Genomic DNA, 19,263 nt, shown 5'->3' with positions numbered 1-19,263 from the left:
GTGCTCACTTCAGCAGCACGTATACTAAAACTGGACCGGTACAGAGAGGAATAGCACGCCTCTGCACAAGGATGACACACAGATTTGTGAAGACTTCCACATTTTTGAGTGATGTATAGAATTGTTCAATCACTATATTGAACACCTGAAACTAATACAACACTGTGTTAATTATACTGGAATTAAAATTTAAAACTTAATAAGAAAGTCCAGGAATAGACCTACACATATATGGTTAGTCGATTTTTGACAAAAGTGCCAAATTAATTCAATGCGGAAGGTACAGTTAGTCAACTAACGGTGCTGGAACAACTGAATATCTAGGGGGAATGACCTTCAACTCTTCCCTCACATATGCAACAGTTAAAGCAAAGATCTGAACATAAAAACTATAAAACTTCCAAGAGAAAATAGAAAAATCTGTGACTTTGGATTAGGCAACGATTTCTTAGAACACAAAAAGCATGGCTCAGAAATACTGATAAGCTGGACTTACCCAAATGAAAACTTCAAGGGACGCCTGGGTGGCTTGGTTAAGCATCCAACTCTTGGTTTCAGCTCAGGTCATAATCTCATGGTTCGTCAGATTGAGCCCCACGTCGGGCTCTGGGCTGACAGCATGGAGCCTGCTTAGGATTCTCTCTCTCCCTCTTTCTCTGCCCCTCCTCTCTCTCTATCAAAATAAATAAATGAACTTAAAAAAATGAAAACTTCAAGTTTCCACAAAAGGAAAATGCAAACTCCAGACTGAGATAAAACATGCATAACATATATCCAATAAAGGCTTCCTATCTGGAAAAAAACCTTAAAACTCAATAAGGCAAGGCTATTCAATAAAAAATAGCAAAAGATTTGAACACTTTTTTTAAGATTTTATATTTTTTAAGTTATCTCCATGCCCAGCGTGGGGCTCAAACTCACAACCCCGAGATCAAGAGTCTCGTGCCTTCCAAACCTAGCCAGCCAGATGCCCCAAAGATTTGAACAGAATTGTCACAAAAGGAGATGTGCTAATGGCTAGAAAAGCACAGGGAAAATGTTCAACATCACTGGTTGTCAGGGAAATGCAAATTAAAACTACACTAAGATTCCACTACTCACCTACCCACTACAATGGCTGAGTTAAAAAAAAAATTTTTTTAATGTTTATTATTTTTGAGAGACAGAGACAGAGTGCAAGCAGGGGAGGGGCAGAGAGAGAGCAAGACACAGAATCCAAAGCAGGCTCCAGGCTCTGAGCTGTCAGCACAGAGCCCGATGCGGGGCTTGAACTCACAGACTGCAAGATCATGACCTGAACTGAAGTAGGCCCTTAACCAACCGAGCCGCCCTGGTGCCCCTAGAATGGCTGAGTTTAAAAAGAATTACAATACCAAGTGTTGACAAAGGTATGGGAATACAAAGTGTATAGCCATTTGAGAAAACAATTTGGCAGATTGGGGCAGTGATTTCATCCACCTTAGAGAAGCATGCCCACACTTGCACTTGAATATTCACAGCTGCTAGATTCACACCAGCCCCAAACTAGAAACAATCCAAATGCTGTCATTGTGAGTGGCAAGGACATTGTAGTATTATGTTCATGGGATGGAATACTGCTCAGCAATGAAGAGGAACAAATCACTGATACCTACAACTGTATGGATGAGTCTTAACATGCACAAATAAACCAAACACAAAAGAAAACATAAATATGATTCTATTAATACAAAAATCTAGAAAGGCAAAAGTAACCCATAGTGACAGAGAGGGGATAAGTGGTTGCCAGGGAGCTAAGATTGGGAAGGTAGGAATGAAGTGCATCCAACAGGATTTTCAAAAGATAATTTTGGGGCACCAGGGTGGCTCAGTTGGTTAAGTGTCTGACTTCAGCTCAGGTCACGTCTCATGGTTCGTGGGTTCTGGCTCTACACTGGGCTCTGTGCTCACAGCTCAGAGCCGGAGTCTTCTTCGGATTCTGTGTCTCCCTCTCTCTCTGCCACTCTTCGGTTTGCGCTCTTTCTCAAAAATAAACAAACATTAAAAATGTTTTTTAAAAAGATAATTTTCAAAAAACAAAATGATTCTCTTACAGATATAAAAATGAACACAAGTTAAAGATTTTCTTTAACTCCCGAATGAGGAAACTGGTAAAGATATTATAAGCAATCAAAGGAGATACTGAAAAACAAGAACAATTATAGATCAAGAATATTGAAATGGATGTGCAAATGTAGGCAAAACTGGGGGCACCTGGGTGGCTCAGTCGGTTAAGTGTCTGACTTTGGCTCAGGTTATGATCTCACGGTCCATGGGTTCGAGCCCCGCATCAGGTTCTGTGCTAGCAGCTCGGAGCCTGGAGCCTGCTTCAGATTCTGTGTCTCCCTCTCTCTCTGCCCCTCCCCTGCTCGCGCTTCTGTCTCTCTCTCTCTCTCAAAAGTAAATAAAAATTAAGAAAAAAAAAATGTAGGCAAAACTGGTTTCTATACTGGGAGGTCAAATGAACCTCAGAGGACAGGACATAACTTGCATTTCCATATGTAATAACTATTTTACTTCGTTATTCTTGCCTACAACCTATATAGGGCTGTAAAATAGCTCAAAGAATCAGAGAGTAGAATCAGATGAACTCAGAAGCATGTACTGTATGTAGACGATGCCTTGTTTTCCACTGAAGATAACCAAGAGCATTCGTGAGGAGGCAGTGAGAACAGGAGAGGATATAATAGAACCAGTCAGGAGGCTACTACAGCTGTCCAGGTAAGGGGGAGAGGGGCCTGGAGCACAGTGGTAGTGACTGACTCAGACAGGTATGCACAAATGAATGAACTTGAGCTCTGACTTTGAGCTGGCAGAAGGTGTAAAAGTTTGATGAAAAGAGGGGCACCTGGGTGGCTCAGTTGGTTAAGCGTCCGACGTCAGCTCAGGTCATGATCTCTCAGTTCATGGGTTCGAACCTTGTTTGAGGCTCTAAGCTCAGAGCCTGGAGCCTGCTTCAGATTCCATGTCTCCCTCTCTCTCTGCCCCTCCCCTGCTTGTGTTCTGTCTCTGTCTCTCAAAAATGAATAAATGTTTAAAAACTGTTTTTTAAATGCTAACGAACAAGGTAGTCTCACTTTTTGTCTAGAAAAAAAAAAACAAACAGTATGACAAAGCAGGTGCTCAAATGCAGGTTTCTTTGGGCTAACAGCTGAATGTTTACCATGTACTAAGCATCTTATTAGGTTGAACCTCATGAAATTGCCAATATTTGGCACTTTTGACCAAAAAATGGTAACTGCACCCTAATAAGAATCCTTAGCATAGATTCTTATTTACTTCTTACACCTGTGAAGTAGGTACCCCCCACCCCCCCACTCCCCCACTTTTATAAATGACAAATTCACCAAGAGGTCAAAGAACTTGTCCAATAATAACAACTTCTTAGTAAATGGTAGAAGCCAGAATCAAACCTTGGTGGCCAACTCCAGACCCAGTGTAATCCCTGTGATGCACTACTATTCAAACCACTGCCTATCAACAATAGCCAAAGTATGGAAAGAGCCCAAATGTCCATCGATGGATGAATGGTAAAGAAGATGTGGTAAATATATACAATGGAGTATTACTCGGCAATCAAAAATAATGAAATCTTGCCATTTGCAACTACGTGGATGGAACTGGAGGGTATTATGCTAAGTGAAATTCATCAGAGAAAGACAAAAATCATATGACTTCACTCATATGAGGACTTTAAGAGACAAAACAGATGAACATAAGGGAAGGGAAACAAAAGTAATATAAAAACAGGGAGGGGGACAAAACAGAAGAGACTCATAAATATGGAGAACAAACTGAGGGTTACTGGAGGGGTTGTGGGAGGGGGGATGGGCTAAATGGGTGAGGGGCACTAAGGAATCTACTCCTGAAATCATTGTTGCACTATATGCTAACTAATTTGGGTGTAAATTTAAAAAAAATTAAAAAACAAAACAAAACACTGCAGAGCCCTGGCCCGTGCCGCTGGGGATTGGAATGGTTTCTCAGAACTGTGCCCGGGCCCCTAACTTTTTCACTTTGGCTAAACCCAGATCCCAAGATTTACCCCTATGGCATATTTCTTGGCCATCCTCCCAGCACCTCCAGGGATTTGCTATTCCTGCCCTGAAACCAGGCAGCCTTTGTGGTCCCTGAATAGGCCTTCTTCCTAGTGTCTTCCCACAGCTCCTCACTGACCTGTCCAACCGCTCTGCCCCCGGCCCTGCATCACTGCGCTCACATTCCCTCACAGCCCCCAGCCACTAAAATTGTCACTGCCCTTCAGGGTTCCTGATCTTTATCACGAGCTGAGGTTTTATTTCATGACCCGCATATGCTACACGTGAGGATCCCTGCACAAGAGTCTCGCTAGAGGGAGTGGGTGGTCCCATTGTTTTATCCGGGATAAAACTAGGTGACACTCAGTGGCCGGGCTAGATCTTCTGACCACTCCCTCAACGTGTCTAGCTGCTGTGCTCCTGGGACTCTATCCTCACATCTGAATCTCAACTCTCTCTCGGTTTTTGTGCTCTGAGAACATCCTGAGGAAATCGGGTGCACAGTGGCAGGTGTTTTTCTGGGCTCCACCTCCAGCTGGGGAGCTCGGGGAGCCCTGGAGGAGTTACTTCCCGGCCTGCTTCCCTGAGCAAACCTACCTCGAGGCACAAACAAACATCTGCCCCAGGCCGGAGGGCTCTCACGCTGGGCTGCGGCGCGTTTCCCGCTCGCGGGGTCCTGGGAGTCCGTGTGTCCCCGCGCCGTCCGCTCGCCGGCGGGGAGGGCGACCCGCAGGAGTGGCAGTGCGGAGCCTGAGCGCGCCGTGCCGGCCGGTCGCGACATCCCCCGAACAGGAATTCGCTCCGGGCTGCGACGGCACCAGCGGCGGGGACAGGGGGCGGGGAGGCGGCCAGATCAAAGGGAGCCGAGACTGTCCGGGCGCGTCGAGGAGCCGCCCCTCCGGGAAGGGCGGGGACATCCCGGGCGCTGACCCGAGAGCCGCGCGGCTCCCCAGCCCCGCGCGTCCCCGCGACCGCCGGTCTCCCCCACCTCCCGCCCCCGCCCCTCGCCCCCCGCGGCCGGCGCGCTCCCGCCCTTGGAGGAGGCGAGGCCCGGCGCGAACGGACGCGCGGGAGCGGCTCGGGAGGCGCGGAGGCTCGGCGCGGAGCAGCGCCGGCAGGCAGACGATGCCTCGACTGCCCGGCCAAGCGGGGCTCCTCCTCGGCGTGGTGCTGCTGGCGGCGCTGCTGGCCGCGGGCCGGGCGCTCCCCCTGAGGAAGCCGCGGCCCCGGAGCCCCGCGAGGCTGGCGGAGGTGAGCGGCGGGGAGAGGGGTCGGCGCGGGGCCCGGGGCGCGAGCGGGGACCTCCGAGGGCGGGCGCGGGACGGGGACCAGGTGCGGCGGACTCCCCACCCCCCCGCAAGCCCCCGCCCCGACCGCGTGGCTGGCCGGCCGAAGACAGACTGCGCTAGTGGGCAGAGGGCCGGGCGCGGACCTCCCCCCACACGCCCCGGAACCGCCCGGCCTCTCCCACCTGCGGCCGCCTCGCCCTGAGCGAACCTCTCCTGCAAGCCCCCTGTCCGGGGGCGCGTTCCGAGAGGAGTCGGGAGGGTGGGAGGGGAACGCGACGCTGCGCGGAGTTGCTGAGGTTCAACCCGCCGAATAACGGCCGGTGCAGCCTCAAATCAAACCTGCAAAAGATTGGAGTCCCTTTGGGTGTGAATTGAGACGAGATGAGGTAGTGAGTGGGGTCTTTCAACTTGCTGGAGAGTAATATCAGCCAGGGACCTTGATATTACTATGTAGTTGGAAGAGCAGAAGTCGCTAAGACGTGGCGGGGTGGGGGTGGGGGTGGGGGTGGGGGGCACTTTCTGGGTGGCTCGTGAGTGGGCTTTGGGGATGCGACCGAAAACAGAGGAGCGAGTCGGAGAAGAGTAGTTTAGACGCGAAGGGGAACCACGGTCTGTCGACACCTGTCTCCCTTCACCAGGGGTCCACAGTCCAGCCATTACTGCGTGGATTGTCCCCTTGGGGACAAAACCCTCCCGGCTTGTTCCAGGGTTTGCGGGCTGGTGTGGTAGGGGGTCCTGGCTCCTTCCAGGCTCTGAGCTGTTCTAGGAGGAGGAGGCCAGAGTAGTTCTTTCCATTTTCCAGACGAAGGCACTGAGAGGCCCCGCCGGGTGCGTGCAGGAGACCGGTGGGTGAGCGGCACCAGAGCTCGGGCTGCTAGCGGTGCCCAGGCTGCTGAGGCCCTCCAGAGGCGGCGGAAAGCACCGCCTGCATTTGAGGTCTCTGTGGACTGGTGTTTTATCCACGTTTTTTTTTCAACGCTGCCTTTCTAAGGAGCCTTTTAGACATTTTTCCCCCCTAAGTGCCTCTCCCACTGAAACTGGGATATACCATTTCATGAATATACTGTTTATGTATCATGGCACTTGGGTATGTTACAAACCATTGTAATATCTAAGATTTTTTGCCTCCTGTTGAGACTACATCCTGTAGACCGGAGTTTCTCATCCTCCACAGTCCTGTCATTTGGGGTTGTATAATTCTTTGTTGTGCCTTGTGGGACATTTAACAGCATCCTTGGCCTTAACCTGTTAGGTGTTTGTAGCACCCACTGCCGGACAGAGCCAGACATTGCCCTGTGTTTCCTGACGGACACCCCTCTCCCCCACCGTTGCTGACAACCACTGCTGTAGACAAATCCAGAGGAAGTGAACATCCCCTGGCCAGTCCCACCTCCTAGGTGGAGGTGGCAGTGGTCATAAAGTTAATTGAATTGGCATTTTTTTTCCTACTCATTTTGACATATTTTCTATTTTAGTACTTACTGCCTTGTATTGTGATTATTTTTGATATATTTGCCAGATCTTCCCCCGAGACCAGTCTAGAGGATAGGTTATTTCAGAGCCAAAGTCATACCCCCAGCTCCAGTATAGGGCCTGGTGGAACCCTCAAACATATGTTAAATTAGTGCCATGAATGAAAAACAGAGCTTAGAGCTCAGGTCCTGGGGTTCTGGTCTCAGTGGGTCATTAACTCAGGTATGACTCACCTCAGATGATTTCCTGACATTTAAAATAAGGGGCTAAGTCATCTCTGTGATCCCGTCCAGTTCAAATACTGCTTCAGAAGTCCATGTGATGTGTGTTAAAGCTGTTATGTAATCAAGGTGGTAGTTAAGACATTATGTTGACATAATGCAGACTGCTCTTCTAGGGCCTTAGGTGATATGTCAGAAATAAATGACAACTCCAGAGACTTTTATGACGAAGCTGAAGAACATACGGCCCCTCGGTGTTGTTCCCATGGGTGTTGGATGGGTGTTAGTCTCATTTTCCAGATGAAAAAAATCGAGGCACAGAGACATTAAGCCTGACTGAGACTGGGAGCCAGGTCTGTCATTTCAAGAGCTAGACCCGGGACCTCAGGGTCCATCTTTGTATGTCATGCCCCAGCCTGCTCATCGTAAGTCTTGAAAGGTCTTGAAATCATTGGCATCGTGAACAAAATGTGCCACCCTCTCTCTGGTCAGGCCTGTTGCTGAGCATCAGTTTACTCCCACAGTCAAATGGGAATAAGAGAACCCATTCTGTCGGATGGCCTGCACTGGACGTACACATGTGTGGCATTGTCGTTACAAGAGTTTGTTGGGTGAGGCGCCTGGGTGGCTTAGTCAGGTAAGCATCTGACTCTTGATTTCGGCTCAGGTCATGATCTCACAGTTTGTGACTTTGAGCCTCGCATCGGGCTCTGCACTGACAGTGTGGAGCCTGCTTGAGATTCTGTCTCTCTCTTCGCCTTTCCCTCACCCATGCTCACTCTTTCTCTCTCTCTCCTCTCTCTGTACATTAAAAAGAGATTCAAACTCATAACATAGTTAAAAAAAAAAACAACACAAAGGTTTGTTGGGCACCAGACAGGCAAAGAAAAAATGACAGAACTCTGCCTTGGGTGTCTTCTGTTCTGGATAGGATCCAAACACCACCCAAACAGCCACAGTGCCTAGCATTTTGTGGTCCTTGTCTTGTTTTCCTTGTTTCAGGGACGAGGAAACAGACAGTGGGTCTAATAACTAAGCCTCGGGTCTGCAGCTAGTGAGTGGCTGTCTCTCAGGCAGAGCTGAGTTTGAAGCCGAGCTTTGATATTATTACAACCTTGGACTTTATGTAAATCCCTTACCCTCTCTGAGCCTCCATAGCCTCATCATTAACATAGAGACAGTCACATTCACCCCTTGGGGTGCTAGTGTTCATTCAGTCACTCAGCAGTGATTTATTGAGCTCCTCCCGTGTAGCAGGCACAGGATACTGCGTGAAACAAGCAGACAAAGTCCTACCTCCCTCTAGCTGGGGTGGCTGGGGTGACAGAAGGCACATCCAGGGCCTACTAGCTCAGGCCTGGTAGAGAAGATGTGCTCAGACAGTACTCACGGGTCAGGGCTCAGGGGGCTCTGCCCGTATCTCTGCCTTACTCCCTGTTGCCAGTGTCCAGTTGCTTGAGGGCTGTCACTGGCACAAGGGCCTGTTTTCAGCTGTACATGGCCGATCTGAGGTGCCCGGGGAACAAATCCTCTCCTCCACCCAGAAGCCCGTAATCAGTGACTGGTGAGGTTTGCAGGTATGTAGCCCAGCTCCCTACTTCTGGGGGAATAACTGAGGCACCAGTAGGATTGAGCTCCACTTGTCCACCATGGTCACTAACTTGATGGAGCATTCTTTATTAGCTGCCTCCCACCCGTGACCCACTCCCCCACTCCCTGCTGGTGGTGTCTCCTGGGATCACCTTCCAAAGGAATGCCCTTGAATTCTGGTGTCAGCATTGGCTTCTGAAGAAACCCAAACTAAGACCCATGGCCCCATTCCACTCCTGAGAGTTCTGGGGCCTGAAGCACAGAGCAGGGGCTCTAAGCAGCTCTAGAGAAGGGTGGCTGTGATGTGTGGCTGTGGTGGTTAGCCAGGAGTTTCTATGGCCTAGAGGTTGGAGAGGGCTGGAAATGAACATTCTGAGCCCTGCTGGATGCTACCTCTCTCCCATCATTGTTCTCATTTTACACATAAGGATGCTCACAGAGGTTCTGTCCCGTCAGTGTCCCACAGGTCAGAGACCAGACTATTCAGGGATTCAGATCTAAGCAGCCTGACTTTAGAGCAAGGTTTCTTTTTTTTTTTTTTAAGTTTATTTATTTATTTAAGTAATCTCTACGCTCAGCATTGGGGCTCAAACTCACAACCCCAAGATCAAGAGTCGCATGCTCTACCAACTGAACCAGCCAGGCGCCCCCTAGAGCAGGGTTTCTTAATTGCAGCACTGTTTTTAAAAAAAAACTTTAAAAAAAATTTTTTTTTAAATGTTTATTTATTTTTGAGAGAGAGAGAGAGAGAGAGACACAGAGTGCAAGCAGGGGAGGGTCAGAGAGAGAGGGAGGCACAGAATCCAAAGCAGGTTCCAGGCTCTGAGCTGTCAGCACAGAGCCCAACGTGGGGCTTGAACCCATGAACCGTGAGATCATGACCTGAGCTGAAGTCGGCACTTAACCAACTGAGCCACCCTGGCACACATAAAAAAAATTTTTTTTTAATTTATTTATTTTTAGGAGAGAGAGAGAGAGAGAGCACGCACGAGTATAAGTTGGGGAGGGGCAGAGAGAGAGACAGAGAGAGAGAGACACACACACAGAATCTGAAACAGGCTCCAGGCTCCGAGCTGTCAGCACAGAGCCCATCGCAGGGCTCTAACTCAGGAACAACGAGATCATGACCTAGGCCAAAGTCCACGCTTGACCGGCTGAGCCACCCAGGTGCCCCTTGATTGCAGCACTGTTGACATTCTGGACTGGATGATTTTTGTGAGGGCTGTCCTATGTGTTGTAGGATCTCCCACATGGTGCCAGTATAACCCCTCTCCAAGTGACAACCACAAATGTCTCCAGACATTGCCAAATGTTCTCAGATGAGAACCATTGCTTAACTACCCACTCACGAGGCAGTGATATCCACATCAGCCAGAAAGGCTGCAGACCCTGAACTCCTGCAGTCCTGAGGCTGCGGACAGAGGAGCTACTGAGCCAAGGCACCGGGACAGTTAGGGCTTTGGTGGCATAGTGAGTGGGAGCTGCCAGGAAAGCAGCATATGGGGATGTCCCAGGCCTCCAAGACTGGTAAGTGAAGGAGATGAGTTGTTCTTACTCATCTGTCCATCCTCTCTGCTTGTCTGGCCTGGCTGTTGAGACCAGAGCACTTTGACTCAGTAACAGACTCCAGGGCCAGGCTCAGATGGGCCATGGTGATTAGTGCAGGAGCCTTGGAACCAGGTGTTTGGGCAACACTGAAGGAGGGGGTTAAAGGGGAGAGGCCAAAGGTTCTGACTCTCTTTTTTAACCCAAGGAAAGAAAGTCATAGTGAGAAATTAGACTGAATAAGCCCCTGATTTGTGAAATAGACTCTCCACACTCTTGCCTGTAGTGTCAGAGCAAAACAGTTAAGAGTGTGAGCTCTCAGGTGCCTGGCTGGCTCAGTTGGTAGAGTGTGTGACTCAATCTCAGTGTTGTAGGTTCGAGTCCCACGTTGGATGTAGAGATTACTTAATAAAATCTTAAAAAGAGAGAGAGAGAGAGAGAATGGGCTCTGGACCCAGGCTGTCTGTTTCAAATCCTAGGCTCTGCCACTAAATGTCTGTGTGACCTGAGGCAAGTTACTTGCCCTCTCTGTGCTTTAGTTTCCATTGTCAAAATGGGGATGACAGCTAGCACCTACCTCTGAGGGTTGTTGGGAGAATGAAATGAATGATTAAGTGTTTAGAACAGTGCCTGGCACACACATGCTGTGGAAGTAAGTGTTTGATAAATTAATTTCTGACAATCCTTCCAGGTAGGAATTATCCTCATTTTGCAGATCAAGTTGAATGAGCTAGTAAGAGGCAGAGCTAGGATTTGAACCCAAGCTGATCTGACTGTCCAGACCTGTGTTTTTTCACGCGGCTTTAGGTATGAGATGGGAAGTGGGGTCAAGGCTGTGGCCTGGGTGGGGCATGCTTTACATCATAAGACAGCTCTGGACAGTGCCCCCTCTGTCCTGTTGTAGAGACCTGAGCAATGGCTGTAGCCTGGAAGTAGGTGGATGGCCACCCCAGTGTCCCACTGTCTGAGCAGGTGAGGGCTGCTGCTGGAGTCAGAGACAACCAGGGTCTTTCACTTACTATCTGAGCCGAGGCAGGGACTGTCACGGTGTGGACCCCATGGGCACTGGCTGGTGGAGGGAATTACCTGGCAGACAGACAGCTGCGATGGCACCTGAACTAGGAAAAGGTGCTGGGTCCCAGACGGGCAGGAGGAGGAAGGTAGCAGTGGTCAGAGATGCTAAGGAACACAGCCCTCACGTGGACAGCTTGGGAGGGTCAGTGACAGGGGAGCCTGCTGGGGGAAGGCCCAGGTCTGCCACTACCCTCCTTGTCAGCCTTTCTGGGCCTTCCTGCCCTGACTTGTGAGACCCGCCATCTGTTCCTGGGCAAGAGCCCTGGGGCATTCTGAGGCATGTGGTCTGTGAACTGCACTTGGAAACACTGCCTTAAACAACATGCTTCCCTCTATGGACCTCAGTTTCTTCATCTGTAAAATGAGGAGGTTGGTTTATGTTTCTTCCACATGTAGAAACCCGATTTAGCCCCCCTGTTATGCCTCATGTTGGCACCATTTGTCCAAACACTCTGTGCACATGGCCTCATTTACTCTCTGAGGCATTAAAACACGTATGTTTGGATCCATGGTCACAGGGTGAATTTGTGGCCTGGTCAGACCCCAAGACTCCTGCGTTGCCTACTTTGGGTCCATTTGGGGTAAGCCCTGACCCCAGTCACCCCCTCCTCCCCTTCTCTCTCCTTCAGGTCTCAGCCTCCCCAGATCCCAGCTCTTCTAGGGAAGAGGAGAGGACCCCCCTGCTCCCCAGAACCCGCCTCCAGGCAGGGCCACGCCAACATAGGCGCCGGGCTCTCAGTGAGCCAGCAGCCCTGAGCCTGGACAAGGCGTCCATGCCAAGGACCCTGGAGGACACTCCCTTGCTGCTGGAGCTGCAGAAGCTGCCAGGATTGGCCAACACAGACTTGACTGCCCCAAACCCCAATATCCAGGTGAGAGCTACAGGAGGGCATAGGCCCAGTGGACACCTAGAGAGGAACTGGGCTGACCGGCTCCATCCTGAGGTCAGGCGTCCCCATCCTGTATTCCTTGGAGGGCGGGGGTTCTTTTGGGGGTCACAGAGTAGTGGGGGCTGCTCCTCTACTTCCCAGCTGCGGGCGAGCAGGGCATGTGGCCCTCTGAGCCTGTGTTTTCCAGTCCATAGCAAAGGAGAAACAGCACCAGCCTGGTAGGGCTGTCATGAAGACCCAAGGAGTGGGGAAGCTTTGTGGATGGCAGGGCCTTCTAGGGAAATGGGGAAGGGGCGACTTGTGGCCCCTACCCAGGCCCAACCCTTCCTGCAGGGTTGGTTGAGTGCAGAATGGGGTGGGCTCGTGGTAGGGGGCTGCCCGCCAGAGGGGCTTTATGGAGCCAGTGGGATTCCAGTTTACATTCTCCACTGCCAGTCCTCAATCCCTGATGATAAGAGTCCTGCATTTTGTGCAGCACCTACAGTTTGCAAAACACTTTCATCAAAAGAGAAAAGGCAACGGGGAAGTGTAGAAACTAACATTCTAAACTTGTTTAAGAGTTTGTGTGTTTGCGTGTGCGCGCACGTGCATGTGTAAAACCTGGAAGTTTAATTATCAAAATGTTATTTGTCAGAGATGGAGTGGGGGCGATTTTAATTTTTTTCATTATATTTTGCTGGTTTTCCCCCAAATTGTGTTCGGCGATCTCGTATTATTTTATAATAGCCAAAAACAATGTTTCAAAGTTCACTTTCATGTAAATGATTTCATGTTACTTATTTCCTGTCCACAATGTGGTGAATGAGAGCCTCCCCCCCCCACCCCCGCCCCACCCAGGGCTGCTGTGGGACTTTGCTCTCTTTGCTATCATTTTCCAGCCCTACAGCGACACCCAAGGCTGTTAGTGGCCCCTAATTCTGGGCAGCCTGCAGCAGAGTTCACAGCCAGCTTCTCTTAAACTAGTGGGTCTCTACCCTTGGCACATGTTAGAGCCACCATACCTAGCCCCACCTCAGATAATTAAATTCATGTCTAGGGTTAGGTCAAGGAGTCTGGAATATCCAGGGGATTCTGATGCACAGCCAAGTCTTAAATTGTGACCCCGTGTGCCCTGGGAGGCCAGGAAGGTTGGCCAAGAGAATGAGCTGGTTTGGAGGAAAGGTTGGTCCTCTGCCCCTGCCCCCACACTTGTCACCTCTCCTCTCCTTGGAGCCTTGCTCTGAGCACTCCTTCACTGGCTGGCCTGTGTCTGACCCTCTGCAGGTGACCATCGAGGTGGTGGAGGATCCCCAGGCCGAGGTGGAGATGGACCTATTGGCTGAGCCCAGCAGTCGCTGGCCCCAGGGTGCCTCTAGCTGGCTGTCCGCCAAGGAGCTCTTCTGGCCCCTATTCTGGAGCTACCTGGAGGGCGAGGAGGGGAGGACCAATCTCAAGGGCAGAGCCCCAGGGGAAGAAGAGGAGGAGGAAGAAGTGGAGGAGGAGGATTACCCTGCAGAGTATAGTGAGAGTGAGGACCAGGAGGACAACGAGGAGGAAGAGGAGGAGGAGGAGGAGCCTGGGTTCAGTGGGGCCACAGGCAGCTGGGAGCAGGGCTGGCTGGCCCCTGGGGACTGGGCCTTCAAGGAGCCAGACGGCTATGGTGAGCATCCCCGCCTTGGCATCCCCGGCTGCTGCTTCTCGAAGTTCTGAGAGTAACTGGGGCTAAAGGGAGGCCTGAGAGCTTCACTGAGCAGGGGCAGCTATGAAGGCCAGAAGCTTAGGCCTGTACAAACACCATCATCTGCTAAATAGCAACATTACCCATAGCTTGCAAAATCTGTTTTTCCCCCAAACATTTGACCTTCACAACAGCCCTGAGACCCCCTAAGCAAATCGACGTTTGTTAATTTTACATATATTCATAGCTGTCACTTTCCAACAAATTGGGAAATATGGTAAATCCCACCACTCATAACTGACCTCATTTTCAGACTGTGTGGGCTTGAATCCTGGCCCTGCTGCTTACCAGCTGAGTGACCTTGGGCAAGTTACTTAACCTCTCTATGCCTAATTTACTTCCTCTCTAAAATGGAGAATGGCACAACCCTTAACTACATAAGATTGGGTGTAGAGGATATTGAGTTAATACATTTAAAGTGCCAGCATGTAGTAAACTAAGTATTGGCTATTTTTATTATTTTTATTAGAAAACAACATAGCACAGACTATCAGAAAATACCACCTAACACTTGGCTAGCTCCCATGACAGCCGTTCTTGTTGTCGTTCAGGTTTTCCTGGGTACAGACGTGTTTCATGGACAGTTACAGCCATTCTCCCTAGAGCCCTGGTATTTCATCCTTGGACAGCGGTGCCATCATTAAGACTAAGGCATAGCAGGCTTTCCCTGGTTCACCAAAATGATGTAAATTGGCAGTTTTCATGCCTTTCAGCTTTTCTTCCATTAATTTTCCTTAAACTCTTGGTGCCCACCTGCTCCAGCCTGCCTGGGAAGTGAGGAGAGAGCTGGGTATGTCAGTACTTTGGGGGTTCCACAGAGCCCCCTGGGTCTCAGCCCTGCAACAGCCAGAGGTCTGAGGGTGCAGTCATGGTGTATTTCAGGTTCCTCAGACCAGGTCTTGGTCCCTATCATGGAAAGTCAGGACTTTCCTTCATGTCCCCAGTGCTGGGGAAGTGTTGTCAGCCTTGGTTTTAATTGACATAAAAATTATAGGTCAGAGGAGCTCCTGGGTGGCTCGGTTGGTTGAACGTCTGACTTCGTCTCAGGTGATGATCTCTCTGTTTGTGAGTTCGAGCCCTGCATCGGGCTTGCTGCTGTCAGTGCAGAGCCCACTTCGGATCGTCTGTCCACCCCCCCTTCTCTGTCCATCCCCTGCTCTCTCTCTCTCTCTCAAAAATAAATAAACATTAAAAAATTACAAAAAAAAAAAAAACCCCTCTAGGTCAGAGACGTAGGGGGACTTGCCCAGGGTCACATTGACAGTGGTCAGGTAGCTTCCAGCCCCAGATATCTTTTTCTCTTCATCGCTGTGTTGGCACAGAGTGGGTGGCTGGGATTGTTGCTGTGTCTGTAGAGCCACCTGATGATTTACATGGGTGTCCACCATGCAAGGGTCCCCAGCTGAGGGACAGGTGGGGGCTGAAGTCCAGCCCGTGCTTTGTCCACTAGGCTGGGAGCCCTGGCACGGATGGCATCCTCCTGAGGAAGGGGTACCCTTAGCTAATCTGCACCAATGTGCCCTGTGGGCTGTGCTCACTCACCCCTGGCTCCCTGCCTTGACCCAGACTATGAGCTTCAAGAGGAGTGGAGCCCCTGGTCTCCCTGCAGTGGGAGCTGCGGCAGCGGCAGCCAGAGGAGGACTCGGCCCTGCGGCTACGCCTGCACTGCCACCGAGTCCCGTGCCTGCGACCTGCCCCTTTGTCCTGGTGAGACGAATCCCAGCTCCTACACAGGCAGAGGCTTACACTCTGGGCTTGGCTCCCTGGGAATGTGGGCCTTGTTTGAGGGTGGGGCCTGGAGAAGGGATGCAGGAAGCTTATAGACACGGTGGTTCTGCCTCGTCCCAGGCCTAGTCCAGATGCTGTGGGCACCGAGAGCCTAATGAGGGCTGGGCTTCCCCACTGGGAGCACAGAGGTGCCCTGGGGCCCCACCAGCCTGGCCTCCTCTCTTCCTAAAGGCACCGAGGACAAGGACCCCTCGGGCTTCCCCGGTGAGGGGTGGCCGCCCCTGGCCCACAATGCTACGGACATGCTCAGCCCAGGTCAGTGGGGAGCTAGGCCCTGCTCCTGGGGGCTTGGGGAGAACCTCTCTCGGGAGGGTGGAGCATCACTGCACAGGAGGAATCTCACCCCCATCCACTGAGGCAGAGTACATGTTCCAGCTGGAAGATTAGTCTCCCCAGCAAAGAGGCCCTGTCATTTCTGAGTCCCTGTCATTTCTAGCCAGGCCATTGGCCTTTCCCAACCTGATATTCCTGCTGGGAAGACCGTCCTGATGGGAGCCACTGAGCTTGGAGATCCACCTGGTGGGGCATATTCTCCCTGGCTGCGGGAAGGGATGGGGACATTCTGGCTTCCACTCCCGGGTGGTCTTGGAGGCTCCTGGGTAGGCTCTGTGTGGGAAGGGGTGCTGTCAGAAACAGTTTAGGGGCCAGAATTCCAGGACTGCTCCTTTCAGCAGTTTGGAGCAGACGGTACTTTCACTGGGACATTCTGCATCTCTGTCTCTTGGTGTCACTTGCTCCTCACAAGGAGGTAGGCAGCTGCCAACAGGCCCCCTTGCAGGTGGGACCTATGCTCAATACTGTGAAGCTCCCTGAGCTGGCGTGGTGGGCCTGGCACTGTGCAGGGCAGGGGTTCCCAGAAGACTAAGGCCCGGGATCTGCCTTCAAAGAGCTCGGGTGTTAGGGGGAGAGACACACACGACCAACTTGAGCACGATGCTGCAGAGTGTGCCCCAAAGTTCTGGAGCGAGGAGGAAGGAGCCGTTCCTTCTGCGTGGCCAGAGTCAGCAGCCACATTCCCAAGGTAGAGAGAAGGGAGGAAGACAGCATAGATGGAAGGGGTCACAGCGGGCAGATGTGAGAGTGGGTCGACATGCTTTCTTACCAGTTGCTTAAAACAGCGGTTCCTGCGCCCGACCACCCCAGCTCCTTCCCCAAGACCCCAGATCTTCCCCACCATCCAGCACATAAAGGGACAGCACCTGGCACTTCAGACAGCCTCCAGGCTCCTCCTCCAGCCCCTTGGCCAACATCCATTCTGAGCCGTAGCCTCTGGCTCCAGGTTTCCTGGGTGGTTGTGTGGTAGCCCTTATCTGGCAACAGAGGAGGCCAAGCTGGGCTGCACTCAGCTCCGCTGCGGGGCCTTCTCTCTCCAGGCATTGGCCCTTGATCAGCCCCCACCCCACCGCGGGGCTGACTGGCTCCCCTCCCCTCTGCAGATGTGGATAGCTGTGAGAAGTGGCTGAACTGCAAGAGTGACTTCCTAGCCAAGTACCTGAGTCAGGTGCTGCAGGACCTGCCCAGCTGCCCATGCGCGTACCCGCTGGAGGCCGTGTACAGCGCGGTGAGCCTGCAGGATGAGCACCGGGGCCGAAGCTTCCAGTGGAGGGATGCCAGCGGGCCTCGAGAGCACCTGGACGTGTACCAGCCCACGGCGCGCTTCTGCCTGCGCTCGCTGCTGTCCGTGGAGAGCAGCACCCTGGCCGCCCAGCACTGCTGCTACGATGCGGGCAGCCGGCTGCTGACTCGGGGCAAGGGCGCCGGTGCGCCTGACCTCGTCAGCACCGACTTCTCGCCTGAGCTGCACTTCAAGGTGGACACGCTGCCCTGGATCCTCTGTAAGGGGGACTGGAGCCGCTACCACGCTGTGCGGCCTCCCAACAATGGCCGGGCCTGCGCCGACAACCCTCCCGAGGAGGAGTACCTGGCCCAGTTGCAGGAGGCCAAGCAGTACTAACCAGGGGGCTGCTGTTCTGGAGAAGATTCCCCTGCACACCCCTCACCCTGCCTCTGCCCAGACCCCGTGAGGCCGGCCGGCCTGGTGCCGCGGGCCCTCTGCTTGTGAACCCAAGGCAGGTCAGCACCCCAGGTGTCGGTGTGGGGCTGGGGACAGGTCGAGGGGTGTACAGGGCCCAGGCTGAGGGAGGGAGCTCAGCCCCCAAGGTCTCTGGGTGATGGGGGCGGGGGGAAGTGTGTGTCTGTGGGGGCTGCCCTCTCCTGCCCCCTAGGAGGTGCTGTCCCAGCCTGGCCACTCATTTTCCTCCCTCTCCCTCTGAGCTGGGCTCTTCCACCCTGGCTGTGGGCACACGTCGTGATTCCCAGGGCCTGTGGTGCCACAGCTGCTTTTGTCAGGCTGGCAGCCAGCCTAGCAGCCAGCCCTCTTTATCTCTGGTTGGTTGCCGGAGGCCCTCTTGCCCCACCCCTGCTGGGAGCCACCACAGACCCACACCGGGGCCCTAACAGGTTCTCCTCAACTCCGAGCTGCTTTTCAGTGGACACTACTTTGGTTAAGGCTGAAGTCAACCCGTGGGGCCCAGCGTGGACAGACAGGCTGAGGTGGCCGAGACAGGGCCGGCTCCTGGCTGGGAATGGGTCAACCAATTCAGGTCCCTTTCTTTGTCCAGCAATCTCTGCTCTGTCCAGGTTGTAGGGATGTGCAGAACTGGATGGCACTGCCCTGAATGGACACAGCTGCCAGGTCTGGGTGGGCTCAGAACAGCTCAGGAGGATGTGCACCATGGTGAGCCGGTACACCAGTTCTCGGCTCGGGGTTGGCGGCAGGGAAGCCCAGATTTGGACAGTTTCTGTGATATTTGTAAAGGCTCCCGCCATGGCCCACTTGACGCTCCCGAGGTGATGTCATTGAACGCACTGAGCTCAGAGCTGGGAAGAGATGCACATAATCGGCTCACCTAGCAAACCTGGTGCTTCTTCCCTGCCCTCCTCACCCCCAAAATCTTACTTCCTTGCCTTGTGTGGGGTTGAAGGGCTGAAGTCCCCACCATCCTGTTCACAAAAGCTCCAAAAGGTGGGAACTTCAGCTCCTAGACCGCCGCCCTGAAGCTCTTTGTGATCCTCAGCAATAAAGCACTTTATTTTCAAATTCTGTCTGATGAAGAATTTGGAGCCTCACCAGAGGTGTAGGGAGCCCTGTGTACAGCCCAAGCCAAGCCCCCATTGTCGTGTTTGTGACTCCTTAACCTAGCCGGGCAGGCAGAGCTCCTGGGATACAGAGTTTAGATGTAGATGTGAGTTATCCCTACTCATACTTGTACAGGGCTTCCTAGGAGGTACGGACCTCAGAGCACATTTACTAGTTCTTGGGGAACAGGAAGACTTCCAAGGCAGAGGTCAATTAGCATGCACTCCAGAGGAAGTGGCCCTATTTCCCCAAGTACCTTGCTGCAAGTATGGGCAGAGTTGCCCAAAGGACTACCCCTATAAGATGACAGAAGTGGACCTGTACCCTGCCTTGATTGCTACCCTTAACAGACACTGCACTGTCACTACTGGCATCTGGGGAAGGACAGAGACACATCAGGAAGTAGGATGAGGCAAGGTATGTCCAGAGCCACCACCTGGAGACGCTCAGAGAACCAGATGTTTCCATAACCATCACACCTA

The 19,263-nt window shown here is 52.2% G+C and overlaps 1 protein-coding gene and 1 non-coding gene across 7 annotated transcripts; both read left to right on the top strand.

Annotated features, from left to right (window-relative positions):
- Positions 1 to 106, top strand: LOC123584532. The gene has a single exon (XR_006705500.1). It is a non-coding gene; the product is annotated as a U6 spliceosomal RNA (small nuclear RNA).
- Positions 107 to 4,969: 4,863 nt separating this feature from the next.
- ISM2 (isthmin 2) lies at positions 4,970 to 18,742 on the top strand. 6 transcript variants are annotated; one of them, XM_045451680.1, is made up of 6 exons: positions 4,970 to 5,306; positions 11,877 to 12,119; positions 13,401 to 13,776; positions 15,421 to 15,561; positions 15,814 to 15,897; positions 17,079 to 18,742. In XM_045451680.1, exons 1-6 carry the CDS (start codon positions 5,181 to 5,183, stop codon positions 17,594 to 17,596), a joined length of 1,488 nt encoding a protein of 495 aa, XP_045307636.1. In that variant the 5' UTR covers positions 4,970 to 5,180; the 3' UTR covers positions 17,597 to 18,742. The 6 variants fall into 6 exon arrangements, with proteins under 6 accessions (XP_045307636.1, XP_045307639.1, XP_045307637.1 ...); XM_045451683.1 differs by having other exon boundaries at positions 5,062 to 5,306; positions 13,401 to 13,644; XM_045451686.1 differs by lacking the exon at positions 4,970 to 5,306 and adding an exon at positions 5,615 to 5,730.
- Positions 18,743 to 19,263: the final 521 nt, after the last annotated feature.

Source organism: Leopardus geoffroyi, chromosome B3 (assembly GCF_018350155.1).
Source record: "Leopardus geoffroyi isolate Oge1 chromosome B3, O.geoffroyi_Oge1_pat1.0, whole genome shotgun sequence".
NCBI lineage: Eukaryota > Metazoa > Chordata > Mammalia > Carnivora > Felidae > Leopardus > Leopardus geoffroyi.
Note: the sequence above shows the minus strand (reverse complement) of the source record. Positions and strands in the feature narration are given on the sequence as shown.